Genomic DNA, 14,542 nt, shown 5'->3' with positions numbered 1-14,542 from the left:
TAAAGAAGAGTTGTAATATGAGGCGAAGATACGCAGTTTCATAGATAGGGATCCCCAGACCCGTGAGAGTTCCCTCAGAGAGGTTGTAAGGACAAAGCTGTATATTTTCATAATAATATTTAGATATTACTTGCTTTTTTCATTATGTTGATATTTTCACTGATAATACAGAAACAATTGTGAGTAAAATTGCTGGCACTTTAAGACAAATCAGTAGTTACTTTATTCTTCACCATCACAAAATCAATTTGTCAAAAAAAAAGCCAGTTTTTAGTTTGTTCATTTCTCTTAAGTTTTTCTAACTTTTATTTATTTTTTTTTAATGCTTTAGGTTGGGGCTATTGTGGAAGTGAAGAATCTTGATGGTGCATATCAGGAAGCTGTAATCAATAAGTTAACAGATGCTAGTTGGTACACTGTAGGTAAGGGAATACATATTCTTCTTAAAATGTATTTTCAATGATAATACAAATCAGGCAGAGCTTTTTCTTGATTTACTTCCTCTCTTAGTTGCCACAGTTGTTACTACTGTTAATAGTTTTTATCTTTTCAGATCTTTAAAATCTTTATTTCATAAATATGTATATAATTTATAATTTGAACTTAGTGTATATATTATACAGTGGATTTCTAGCTTTTCACTTCAGAGTGTATTTTAGAATATTTTTTTTTATCTTAACCATTTTTGAGTGTGCATTTCAGTAGCGTTCAGTAAATTCATGTTGTCATGCAACAGATAAATTTTTAAAACTAATATTCATGCTGATGTTGCCAGTTTTCTTGGTGTTATATAGTAAATTACTATATTATGGATTGGATGTCTTTTGTACATGGACATTATTGTAGTATTTCCCTAGTGTGTGCATTGAGAACTAGGCATAGATTGAAGGGAAAGTCCTTTTAAAACTTTAGTAAGTTATGAAAACCACTTTCCTAAAAGACTATTAATTTACACTCCCATAAACAGTAGTGTGTGAATGTACTTGTTTTCCCAACCCTTGTCAAATTTGATGTTACTAGTATTTTTAAATTTGTGCCCATCTGAACACAAAACAGTATCTCAATTTTGTTTTAATTTGCTTCTCCCATGATTAGTAGTGAGATTGGACATATTTTCATATATTTATTGAAAGGAACATTATTTCTGTTGTGTTTTCTCTTCTTTTGAATTGCCAACGTATAGTGTCTTCCCAGTCCCATCTTTTCCTCTTGGAAAGGTTATCATCCTATTTTTAGGATATGAGTTTATATATTTAAATATACAAAGGGATTGTTAACCCTTTTCCTCTTCAGTTGCAAGTATTCTTCTATTGCTTTACTCCTACCTCTGCTGCCAGTTTTCATATGACAGTTTTCCTGTGGTTGCCTTTTCCTTTGTAGTTTTAGTTTGAATCTTGTTTAAGAAGGCTTTCCTGTTTCATCTGGCCCCAGATGTTAGTAGTGCTGAGATTGGGATTAGAGTAATTTATAGGGGCAGTCTGAATATATAAATTTATACTCTTGTTTTTTGTTTCTTAAATTTGTTAGCATTTACCAGTAGAAAAACTTGCTGTTTCTCTACACTATTGAGAAGGGTTAATCAGCATTTAAAAGTTTTCTTTCTGAAATACTAACTTCTTTTCATTTGGTGTTTTCTGTACCAGGGAAGATGTCTTCATTATATTATTTTTTTCCCCAAGAAATTGGATACTCTGCATTTGAAGTTGTTTGTTAGAAAACTTAAAATGTATACTTAATGTCACATCTAATCTTTTAAAGCAGTAGCTCTCTTTACACTGATAAAATTAAATGATAACTTATGTCATTTTGTTAATCTTTGAAAATCCCTTCAGTAGTTTCCTTTTCTACCACTTCTCGCAGTTTTTGATGATGGTGATGAGAAAACGTTGAGACGATCTTCACTGTGCCTGAAAGGAGAGAGGCATTTTGCCGAGAGTGAAGTAAGTAATCACTTAATGAACAAACATGTCGTATTTTGTATCGGGGGTGGCAAAGTTTTGCTTTCTTATTCAAGCAACTTACTTGTTAATCAGGAAAATTCATTAATATATAAAAGTATTAGCATGTAGTCTGAGAAAACTTTAAGGCCTTGTGTTTGAGTTACCAGGTTCTGTATACTCTTTTTTTTTTTTTAATGTATTTTAGCAATTAGCATTTGTCCATGAAGAAAATGCAGTGAAACTGTTCATTATCCTTAGGTGACTTTCATATAGAGTCCTTTAATTTTTAAATAATTACAGACTAGAGGTTCCTCACTTGTAACCTTTGAACCCCATCATCATTGCTAAAGGGACCTCCTAAGTACTCTGACGACTGCAAGCACCTGCTAACTGCTGCTGCCGCCGGCAGCTGACTTCTGTTACAGCCTCTGTCTGGAGAAGCCTTGCCTGGCTGCCCTTTCTGAAGTGGGCGCTTCCATGCCTCATAATCTCCTGGGTTAATTTAGTCTTCTTCATAGCACACATCTTTCTCACCACTGTGTTTATGTGGTTATTGACTGTCTGCCTTCCTTACTGCAGTGTGTCTCAGTGGCAGAGATTTCATGTATCTTCTTCACCACCTTGTTCCCAGTTCCTGCAGCAGTGCCTGGCACAGAGCAGGAGCTGAATAAATGTTACTTGGATGAATAACTGAAGTGCCCGTATCTGCCAGGGACTTTGCTTAGTGCTCTGCATATGTCCTCACATTTACAGCATTATGAAAGAGATACAGTGCTTGTTTTTAGCTTACAGTTGATGAAATTGATGGTCAGAACCATTTCTCAAACCAGGACTCCATAGTACCAAAATCATGCTCTAAAATTGAAAGATGTTTTTTAATAAGCCTGCAGGCTTCACACAGTTTTGAAAATCAATAACTTGCAATTCAAATTTTTTTTACTGGGTACATTGTTACAAATTGTGTTATATTCTATAACACTATAAATATTAGTTAATATACAGTGTGACCAAACCAAGATTTCTTTTTTCTAATAACTGTTTAGAATGATGTTATTGTGGGGAATTTTAATATTTCTGTTAAATTATTAGACTTTATTTTTTATTGTTGTTATTTTTCCTTTTCCTTAAATGATTGACTTCCCATTTCAATTCTGAATTTGGGACAGATTCTCTGTAGTAATTCTGGCCTACTGTTTCAGTCTCATGCTTCATTATTTCCCTGTACTTCTCCTTTGTAAGATTTTCAGATTATGGTTCATACTTCCTTTTCTTTGTTTCTTCTGAGCCCTGTTCCTCTCAAGACCGTGAGAAATGCTTCCTCCTTCATGATGTCTTTCAGGAGCTCTCTAACCAAATTTGATCTCAGTATCCTTTGATCCTTTTCCACTTCTCTTACTTTGTTTTTATGGTCTTTTCTTGTTACTTTTATCATTTTCTCTTTAAAATTGTAAGCTGTTTTGCTGTAATAGCCAAATTCTTGTCATTTTGATGAGCTCTCCTTTTCCTAGTAGTGTTTTCTGCACAGAAGCCTTCACTAACCATTTGGTGAATTAATTGTTAAGGTTTAAAGATCGGAAACACATATAACTTCGGAACAAGTACAGTAAATTTGGCTTCTTGTAAATTTGGCTTCTTTCACTGATGACATTAACAGAATTCTGAGTTTATGGAGTTCTTAGAAATAATTTCATTTTCCTTAGAATATGTGATAATTATAGTGATTTAATGAGTATGAGAACTTGAACACTTGATTTTTCACCTAAGCGAAGGTATGTATATGTCTTATTTATTTATTCCAGTGAAGTATCTTAAGGAACTAATTTTGTCTTTGCCAGGAGAATTTTAAATTGGGATAGTTTATAATATAGTTGTGGTATGAAGGCCGAAGCAGTGGTATCTAGTAGCTCAGTGTATCCACCTTAATTTCAGGAGGGATCAATTTTACTCTGTGTATCTCTACATGTTAAATTTCATGTTTTGCTAGAGGATATTAGAATATTGGTATATTATTCCTTACCCATTGCCATATGCTGGTGCTATACTAGGTACATGGATAAGTTAGATAGACATGGGATTTATCCTTGGCATCTGTTAGAGTGGTAATTTGAATAATATTTCAAAGTAGTTTTATCAGCTGGCATTCTCTTTGTGCAGTTACTCATGCAGTTGAAAACTCTGAGGAAAGTTTAGATGAAATCCTAGCTCCATATTTCCTGCAGCCCATTTTAGATAACAGGGCTCCTAGGCCTGTGGAATTTTCCTCAGCCTTTAATATAGCCAGGAGTCTCTGGTTTTGCTCTACAAGTATTTGTTGTAGTTGTTTAGTTGCTAAGACATGTCTGAAGGCAGGAGAAGGGGACGACAGAGGATGAGATGGTTGGATGGCATCACTGACTCAATGGACATGAGCTTGGGCAAGCTTGGGGAGTTGGTGATGGACAGGGAAGCCTGGTGTGCTGCAGTCCGTGGGGTTGCAAAGAGTCGGACACGACTGAATGACTGAACTGAAGTCGTGTCTGACTCTCTTGCTACCCCATGGACTGTAGCCTGCCAGGTTCCTCTGCCTGTTGAATTTTCCAGGCAAGAATACTGGAGTGGGTAGCCATTTCCTTCTCCAATTCCTGACCTGGGATCGAACCCACGTCTCCTGCACAGGCAGGCAGATTCTTTACTACTGAGCTACCAGACAAGCCCTCTTAACTCTGACCATCCTTTGCTCTTTTCTGTGAAGTGAAATAAAAGTGCTCCTGCTTTCCAGGATTGAGGCCAGGGACACAGGCCTGCTTTTAGCAATAAGATAATTACTTCTTATTGTTCTAATTCTTTTTTAAATACTAGGGAGAGATTGTGGTTTATCTGGGAATTCCTATATGTGATTCCTAGATAACTTTTCAGAAATTCTGGATATTTTCTTTCTTAAACCAAGTAAAATAACTAGCCAATACTTAAAATAGAAATAAAATAGAAAGCTGCTAGTTAAAGTTGCTCAGTGATTTCCAACTCTTTGCAACCCCATGGCCTATACAGTTTGTAGAATTCTTCAGGCCAGAATACTAGAGTGGGTAGCCTTTCCCTTCTCCAGGGGAACTTTCTCTACTTTTAAGAGAGTGGCCTTAATCTTAGGGGAGGGGCATTTAATTCTTTTGTTAGCTTAGAAGAAACTGAGCCAAAATAGTTTATTTTTCCTATTTACCAAATTGAGTGCTTTGAAATATTCACACTTGGGAAGTACAATTAGGAGTTAATGACAGGTTACTTCTGAAAAGATTTGTCTGGCATATTATTGTATTTGGGCAAGCTTTTGCCTTCAAATATTTTTTTAAATGCCCAACTTACAAGCTACATTTGAAAGATTTATATTTTTAGCCATATAAAAGTTATGATTTTTGTCTGTCTTTTCAAGAAATCAGTTTTTATTTAATGCTTTGTGGCTAGTGCCTTTTTCCTATGCTGTATTCTTCATTGTTGGACACGTGTGTGTGTGTGTGTGTGTGTGTGTGTGTGTGTGTGTATCCCTGGAGAAGGAAATGGCAACCCACTCCAGTATTATTGCTTGGAGAAATCCATGGACAGAGGAACCTAGCAGGCTATAGTCCACAGGGTCACAAAGAGTTGGACACAACTGAGCAACTATCACGTGTGTGTGTGTGTGTACCTTAAACATATTTACATATTCTAACAAATTATGTAAAATAAATTAATATGCCTCCTTCTTTCATGTTTTAGTACACTGTTTCAACAAAATTATCTCAGTTTTAAGAATAAAAGTTAAAATTTTTCTTTTAAATATTGGCATTAGTTTATATTTAAATATCTGATCTTTAAAGTAATGGACACCCTTTCATATAACATTCTTGTTTGTAACTTTGAGACGTTTTTATCATAACTAGTTCCTTGCCCCCACTTCTGCTGTGACAGTTTTCCTGGGATCTTTTGTTCCCCTTGTGTTCATAAAAGTATCTGAAATAGCAGTGATTCTGTTGGGAGGGATAAAAGGAACAGTAACTGGAAAATCTTTAAGATGCTAAAAAGTTTGATTATTATCAAAATGATACTCAGAATTAAGTCAGTTGGGATAGCATCTTCAGATTGATACTTTAACTTTTTAGATATAGAAACCTTTTAAGGAATTAATGACACAAAACAATCCAAGAAGTCTCTGATATGGAGAAACAGAATTTCAAAATCCCTTTTTTCACTGTGCTTTTAACCAACAACCAGTTCCTTCCCTGGAAATCAGTTTTTTTTTTTTTGAGCAAGGTAAGAGACATGAATTGCCAGTTGATAACAAGAAGGGAGTGTTCACTTATTGATTATTGTCTTCATAGCAAGTATTGGAGTTGCTGTATTAAAAAGAAAGGGAAAATAAAAGTACTAACTTTAGAAAAACTAATTTTTACATTTTCTTTAAAAGTAGGATTTGTTGCAGGAATTCCCTGGAGGTCCAGTGATGAGGACTTGGTGCTTTCACTGCCAGGGCCTGCGTTTGATCCCTTATTTGGGAAATAAGATCCTACGAAGTGCAGGGGGATTGGGGTGTAGGGCGGGGGGTTGTTACAGAAAATGTTCGTAGAGTCATAATATCGCCTATCTGAAGCCCTTTTTTCAGGCAGTTGATGGTTATCCTGATAATTTAGTTTCCATTACTTATTAAGAATTCTGTTTTGTAGGTTATAATTCCCTGTATGCAAAGAAAATTTTGAGATACAGTTGGCCTCAATCTAGGGATTAGGTACTTACACATAGATTTCTCATCTCTCAAATCTGTGTTTCCACTGAGCTGTATTTGTTTTGTTTTATATTTTAATCACTCTTAAAAGTCTGTCAACCCTCAAGTAGATAATGAAATTATCTAGAGAGAACACTAAATTTCTTTTCACTTTTTTCCAGTTTATGAGCTCATTCATCTTCTAATCTTTGAAGTAAAAGTTTTGAATCTTTAGGAAAGTTGTATTTTTGTCTTCCTTGGGAAGTTTTAAATCTAAAAATCTAAAGATATTTTTAAATTGATTTGATTTAAACAGGAAAAAAAGAACTTGCAACTTAATAACTTTTGATGGGTTTATGTTCCTACCCACAGACATTAGACCAGCTCCCACTCACCAACCCTGAACATTTTGGCACTCCCGTCATAGGAAAGAAAACAAATAGAGGAAGAAGATCTAATCATATGTAAGTCCATTTTCATAACTGTTAGTTGAACCTGAATTCATTTCTCCTTCTAGTGTTGTTTTATAGTTGTTAATTTTAAATTGTAATTTTAAATTTAAGTGCTAACTGAATCTAAAAGTAACTTCAGACTCTCCTTGGCATGGGTGCTTGAGGTTCTCCATGCTCAGCCAGCCTTAGCTATATTATTTATCTGCCTCCCAGTTCTCCTTACGTGTATCTTATGCCAGTGTCAAAATGGATTTAGTCAATATTTCCTGAGTATCCTGAGTAATACACCCTCTCTTTTCCTGATACTGTGTTTTTTATTCATGCTGTTTTTTTCCTGTCCTAAATGCCACCCTTCCATGCCACTGGCTCACTCATTCTTCAGTTCTCAGCCAGAAATGCCCAACCTTTCTGTGAACCATTTTGTGCCTCCCCTCTCTTTCCTTGGGCTTCCCTGGTGGCTCAGCTGGTAAGAATCCGCCTACAATGTGGGAGGCCTGGGCTTGATCCGTGGGTTGACAGACATGTTTTCTTCTCCGCTGAATCCTCTAAATTCTTTGAATTTATCTAATGTCATAGACAATATTTCACCTGTTATTATCATTGTCATGTTTGCTCTTGCTTCCTAATAATTTAAATCCTCCTGACAACCGAACTATCTTACTTGTTCTTATGTCTTCTTACTGTTGTGACACATACTATACATATTTAACAAATGACTTTTGATGAAATATGCTTAGGCTCTTAAAGGCTTTAAATTAAAAGGGATCACAGGATCAAGGAGTCATGAAACTTCAGATCATCAGAGATAAACAATCTTCTAACAGTTCCAGAAAGAAAAAACAGTTTACTGCTAAGGACTGAGAAGCAGAATGGCAGGCATCAGACTCCCCAGTGGTAACACCAGGTGCTGGTGATCCGTAGACAGGAGAGTGGAGACGGGAAACTTGCTCTTAAAGGGAGGACTTGTCATCACGTATGATGGAACATTAGGGGGAAATTAGAGGTAACAGTGGTAACAGACGGGAAAAAATAGCAAAGGCATTTAGTTACTCCTCTCAAAAAATTATATTAGAAAGAAACACTGCGTTAGTAGGATGGAGGGTAGAGAAGTTACTTAAATGTAAAAGTGAAGTCCTTATAACAATGGAAAATCGATAGAATAGCATCTTAAATATATAAATATAGTGGTATTATGACTATAAATTATATTACTATTATTATATACTATCGGTATATTACTTACCGATGAGGTTTTAACCGTCAGAGCTGAAAGAGTTAAAAGCAGTTGTCTCTGCAGAAGAAAATGGAAAAGGATGTGGCAGGAAAAAGTAGTTTTTAATTTATTCTATTGGAGGTTAAATTGTTTAAAAACAGTTTTGAATATTTTACTTGGATAAAATTTTTAAAATATTAATGTGCCTGAGCTAAGTATTATCAGAGTAGGTATGAAAAATATTTAGTTGAATTATTGAAACTTTTAAATGGAAGTGAATGCTTTCATTCAAAATATAGAGTCGGGTATTAAATCTAATAGTGACTAAGCTTTGGCAATAAAAATTAGGTAAACATGCTCTCTCATATAGCTTAGTTTCAGCCTGATAGCAAACTCATAAAGGTAGGTATTATTTTTATCCCTATTAAAAATTGGGGAAATTGGCCTCTGAGACAGTAACTAATCCAAGAAACACAGGAAGGAAAGGACCAGGACTTGAACTCTCCCATGTGGCATAGTCCTTTTCCCATTCAGACTCTTTCTTGTTTAGAGTATCACAGTTAATTTTCCAAATAAATTTTAACAGGAAATGAATAAGGACTTATTTGAGGGAGGAAATGAAAAGACAAATCCTTGCATTGAAAAAATATTTAATATTGATTATTTTGCTGCTAATGATTTGGGCCATGCATTTCTTTTTCTTCCTTCTTTGAATCTTTTAGAAAATGTTGCTCAATTAATAGGTGACAGTTTCTCTCACATGTGATGTAGCTTGCTGGTGACTTGATTATTTTTAGGATACTGAGGTTGTGATTATTATTTACTCTTCTTTGTGTAACATTTAAAATTTGAGTATTCTAGCCAGAAAGAAAAACAAGTGAAAAATGTACAATGACATTATCAGTTTAGAAGAGTCCTATTGTGATTAATAAATGTTATTGTGATCTGATACTGTTTTCAGGTTTTCAGAGGGCTATTATTTGCCATAACATATTCACTGAAGCACTACAAGTTAAATATTTTGATATCCAGTTGAAAATTAATAATTTCAACTGTGAATTAAAATTTTATCTATCATTGATCATTATAGTCTTCCCATAGCTTTATAGTCAACTCTTAATTAACTGTGATTGATAATGTTGAAATAGTGAGGTATGGGTGTATATTTAATGTGAAATTACTTTTATTAGCAAAGATTTTCCACTTTTCTGTCTCTTAAGAGTGGAAGTGTGGCTGAGTTGAGAGTGTGAACAGTGGAAACTTTCCTGTTGGTCCAGTGGTTAAGACTCCATACTTCCATTGGAGGGGGCAAGGGTTCAATGCCTGGTCAGGGAACTGAGATCCAGCGTGTCTCGAGGTGTGGCCAAAAAACAACAGAGATCTTAAGTGTGAACAGTGAAGCACAATAGCATGGGTTTGAATCCTGCTTCTGCCACTTCCTTGCTGTGTGACTTTGGGCAGCATGCTCAGTCTTTTCGTACCTTAATTTTCTCATCTGTAAAATTGCGGTAATAGTATTCCCTGTCTCTTAAGAGTTTAGTTTGAAAGAAAGTGAAGTCACTCAGTGATGTGCGACTCTGCGACCCCGTGGACTGTAGCCTGCCAGGCTCCTCCGTCCATGGGATTTTCCAGGCAAGAATACTGGAGTGGGTTGCCATTTCCTTTCCAAGGGGATCTTCTCAACTCGGGGATCTAACCCAGATCTTTAGCACTGCAGGTAGACTGTCTGAGCCACCAGGGAAGCCCGCAGAGTTGTTTCAAAGGTGAAATGAATTCATATCCTTAAAAGGTTTATATAAATTACTATTACTAAAAATAATCACTTAGTAATCAGTAAGACTTCCCTGTATCTCAGATGGTAAAGAATCCGCCTGCAACACAGGAGACCCAGGTTTGATCCCTGGGTCGGGAAGATCCCCTGGAGAAGGAAATGGCAACCCACTCCACTATTCTTGCCTGGAGAATCCCATGAGAGGAGCCTGGCCAGCTACAGTCCATGGAGTCGTAAAGAGTTGGACACAACTAAGTGACTCTTGAGAAATCTGTATGCAGGCCAGGAAGCAACAGTTAGAACTGGACATGGAACAACAGACTGGTTCCAAATAGGAAAAGGAGTACGTGAAGGCTGTATATTGTCACCCTGCTTATTTAACTTCTATGCAGAGTACATCATGAGAAATGCTGGACTGGAAGAAACACAGGCTGGAATCAAGATTGCTGGGAGAAATATCAATAACCTGAGATATGCAGATGATACCACCCTTATGGTAGAAAGTGAAGAAGAACTAAAAAGTCTCTTGGTGAAAGAAGAGAGTGAAAAAGTTGACTTAAAGCTCAACATTCAGAAAACGAAGATCATGGCATCCAGTCCTATCACTTCATGGGAAATAGATGGGGAAACAGTGGAAACAGTGTCAGACTTTATTTTTGTGGGGCTCCAAAATCACTGCAGATGGTGATTGCAGCCATGAAATTAAAAGACGCTTACTCCTTGGAAGGAAAGTTATGACCAACCTAGATAGCATATTCAAAAGCAGAGACATCACTTTGCCAACTAAGGTCCGTCTAGTCAAGGCTATGGTTTTTCCTGTGGTCAGGTATGGATGTGAGCGTTGGACTGTGAAGAAGGCTGAGCGCCAAAGAATTGATGCTTTTGAACTGTGGTGTTGGAGAAGACTCTTGAGGGTCCCTTGGACTGCAAGGAGATCCAACCAGTCCATTCTGAAGGAGATCAGCCCTGGGATTTCTTTGGAAGGAATGATGCTAAAGCTGAAACTCCAGTACTTTGGCCACCTCATGAGAAGAGTTGACTCGTTGGAAAAGACTCTGATGCTGGGAGGGATTGTCTTCAGGAGAAGGGGACGACCGAGGATGAGATGGCTGGATGGCATCACGGACTCGATGGATGTGAGCCTGAGTGAACTCCGGGAGTTGGTGACGGACAGGGAGGCCTGACATGCTGCGGTTCATGGGGTCGTGGAGAGTCGGACACAACTGAGCGACTGAACTGAACTGAAGTGACTAACAGATGCACACATATATGTACTAGATATCATCATCATGTATTGAATGAAAAAACTCTCATGAAATATCAGTATGTAACACGATTTCATTTACAAATAAAAGTTGTTTAAGTATGTAAAAATTCTGCTTACTAATGTTTATGTCTGACAGAAAGGACTGTTTGGGGCTCTATTTTGTGAATTTAACATCATTCCTTTGTTTTATATTATGTACATACTCTAGGGAAAACTGTTTTTGAATCAAGAATGCTTTTAATTTTGAAACAAATTTCATCTAATATTTAAGCAATATTTTACCTTTCTACAGATGTCATCCAGAAGTGTAAAAATATTTTAAAATAAGGTAATTTATGGACTATCACATAGATTGATCCACAAAAATGACCAGAAAGGAATTCTGAGGGCCCAGATCCAGTTGGGAAACTTCAGATTCCACAAGCTGTGCAGCACACACACACACACACACACACACCTAACACACACACACACACCCAGCACACATACAGATACCCAGCGCACATACACACACACCCAGCATACACACACCCAGCACACACTCAGCATACACATACACTCAGCACACACACACACTCAGCACGCGCACACACACATACACACACCCAGCAGACCAAAAATTTTAGTATATTATTTAAATTATCTGTTATGTTTCTTGGCTGAGGTCTCCCTTTTTTGTATATGAGAAGAAAGCATGCAGTTGTCACTGAGCAAATTGATTTTCATTTTCTAAAGACTCTAGCAAGCACTGAATTAGTGATTTTCCTGTTGAGAATCTGTGTGCACAATGAAAGATTTTGCTGTAAATATGTGAAGTGTGAAGGCACAACAAAGGTCGAGAATTACTACTGTAGGAAGAGAAGTGCCGCCTGTCTACAGTCTTTCGTCACTTGCTGCTTCCTCCATCTCACTACTGTGGTCATTCTTAGTGCCTCCTTGGTGCTCTAAGCACTGGCATGTAAGCGCCATTGGCAAACACCACAGCTTAAAATGCCCGTCTCCTTAAATTACACTTCCTTGAAGTTCTTTCTTCCCTTTCTTCAGAGTGATTTTCTTCAGCAAAATCTGGGACCTGCGTCTTAAGGTCATTTATCTGACCTTCATTTCCTGTTTCATTACTCAACTTGAAAAGGTCTTCATTATGGTTCTCTGATTGCCATTTAAAATTAGTACAAAGATAAATAAGGTTATCCTTCCCAGGATTCCCGGGACTCCATTGTTGCAGTGATATATCACTACGTTTGTTTTTCTTTTAAGAACTGTTAATCCACAGACCAGTTAACTGGCCTCTAGTTATTCCAAAATTGATTATTTTTGACAGCTTCCTTTAATTATTTTATTTATAGTCTGCTTTTAATCCTAATGTATTCATATATGTTTGGAAGATTATCATCCTGTAGCTTAATTTTTTAAAAGCAAGTCATTGATCCTTTTGATAATGTATAACTTGAGTGAATTTTTCCCTTATAATTTATATTGTATGCAGAAGTTTTCTTTGATTCTACCTAAATTAAAGAATAGAATGCTGAAATTATAGAAATTTTTGTGTTCCTCCAAAAGTTTTTTCCAGTAACGTGGCCAAAGTATATATGCAACACTCTTTGTAGGAAAGCACTCTAGGCTGTTATCCTTCAGAAAAAGGATAAAGCATAATAAGGCTTGTAATGATACTTGTTAGGTGTTATTTGTGGGTAGTTTCTACCCAGTAACATTGCTAAGATTTACCCAATAAACTAGTGATTTGTACCGGATATTTACAGGTCTGCAGATTGATCTTGAATAATATTTTTATTGAGATATAATTCACATATAAAATTCACCCTTTTAAGTATTGTTCTTTTTTTTTTTAGTATATTCACAAAATTTTACAACCAGCACCATTACCTAAGTCCAAAAGTTCTTTTTATTATTAACTGCTTTATTTTGATATGAGAATTTGATTGTAGTTTCCTTCTTGGTAAAAACTGGGAAAAAATGTTTTATTGGTTAAGTTCATACATGTTTGTATGATCTGTATATTTTAATCTCTTAAGAGGCTACACATTTTTCCTGATAACTAATACAGATTTTGAATTTGCAGTACAAATTTGAAGCTGAGTTAGTTGTTTGAAAGAGTAAGGATCACTGAAGTCCAAATTGCATTTTAAAGATTGAGCCTCTGAAGTTTCTGGCTCAGTTTTCTATTTGTACCTCATCATATGGTATTCTTTGGCACATGTCCAAGTTGCCAAATTTTTACTTGATTTATAATTAATTTGTAATTAATATCGATGTGTGACCAGCTTTACGTGACTAGCTGTTCGTTTGTTTGGTAAACATTCCCATGTAATTAGCATTGTTTCCAGTGGCATCATCATGTGTCATTTCCGCTACACTAGTTATTTTGTTATGGCTCTGTAAACACATACCTGGTACCAGAGAAGCAACAGTGTCAGAGGGGAGTAAACACCAAGCATATTCTCTGCTTATTCTATCTTTGCTCCTTTAAAATATTTCCAATGCTCATTTATTTTGGAGTATCAGTTTATTGAGTACTCGTCTTATATAAACAATTTCCTGGGTACATTCCACTACAAGGAAAAATTACAGGAGTCTTAGGAATAAAGGTATGGTTTAAACTGGTTGTATACATTATGTTGATTGTATACATTGTGTAATTTCAGGAGAAATAGAAATCAGAAGTATCACAGTAGAAAGAAATAAACCTATTTAGTTCACTTATTTAGTCAGCAAATATTTATTGAGCATCTGTGTTGTGGCAAGCACTGTTCAAGTACCTGGGATATATCAGTGAACAAAACAGGCATTCATAAAGTCTCTGGGAGACTTCCCATGTGGTCCAGTGGTTAAAGCTCCACACTTCAAATGCATTGGACACGGATTCATCCCTGGTCAGAGAAGTGAAATCCTGCATGCCATGCAGTGCAGCCAGAACACCTCCTCTACCTTCAGAGCTAACACTCTCTCATATGGAGAGAGATGGGCAATACAGAAAAAAAGAAGGAAGTAAATTATGTAGTGTGATAGGTTTGTTAGTGCTGTGGAAATAATAAAATAAGATTCGGGGATTAGGATGGGCAGGTTGTAAATTTGAATAAGTAAGTGAAGTTGCTCAGTCGTGTCCGACTCTTTGTGATCCCATGGACTATAGCCCACCAGGCTCCTCTGTCCATGGGATTCTCCAGGCAAGA

At 36.3% G+C, this 14,542-nt stretch overlaps 1 protein-coding gene across 12 annotated transcripts in view; it reads left to right on the top strand.

Annotated features, from left to right (window-relative positions):
• The window catches only part of ARID4B (AT-rich interaction domain 4B), a 139,360-nt gene that overhangs the window by 63,408 nt on the left and 61,410 nt on the right, over positions 1–14,542 (top strand). For all 12 annotated transcript variants that reach the window (XM_060406727.1, XM_060406724.1, XM_060406722.1 and 9 more), the window contains exons 5-7: positions 332–422; positions 1,861–1,940; positions 7,021–7,112. In XM_060406727.1, the coding sequence (XP_060262710.1) occupies positions 332–422; positions 1,861–1,940; positions 7,021–7,112 (263 nt within the window). The remainder of the gene's footprint in view (positions 1–331; positions 423–1,860; positions 1,941–7,020; positions 7,113–14,542) is intronic.

The sequence above is a fragment of the Ovis aries genome, chromosome 25 (assembly GCF_016772045.2).
Source record: "Ovis aries strain OAR_USU_Benz2616 breed Rambouillet chromosome 25, ARS-UI_Ramb_v3.0, whole genome shotgun sequence".
Taxonomy (NCBI): Eukaryota; Metazoa; Chordata; class Mammalia; order Artiodactyla; family Bovidae; genus Ovis; species Ovis aries.
Note: the sequence above shows the minus strand (reverse complement) of the source record. Positions and strands in the feature narration are given on the sequence as shown.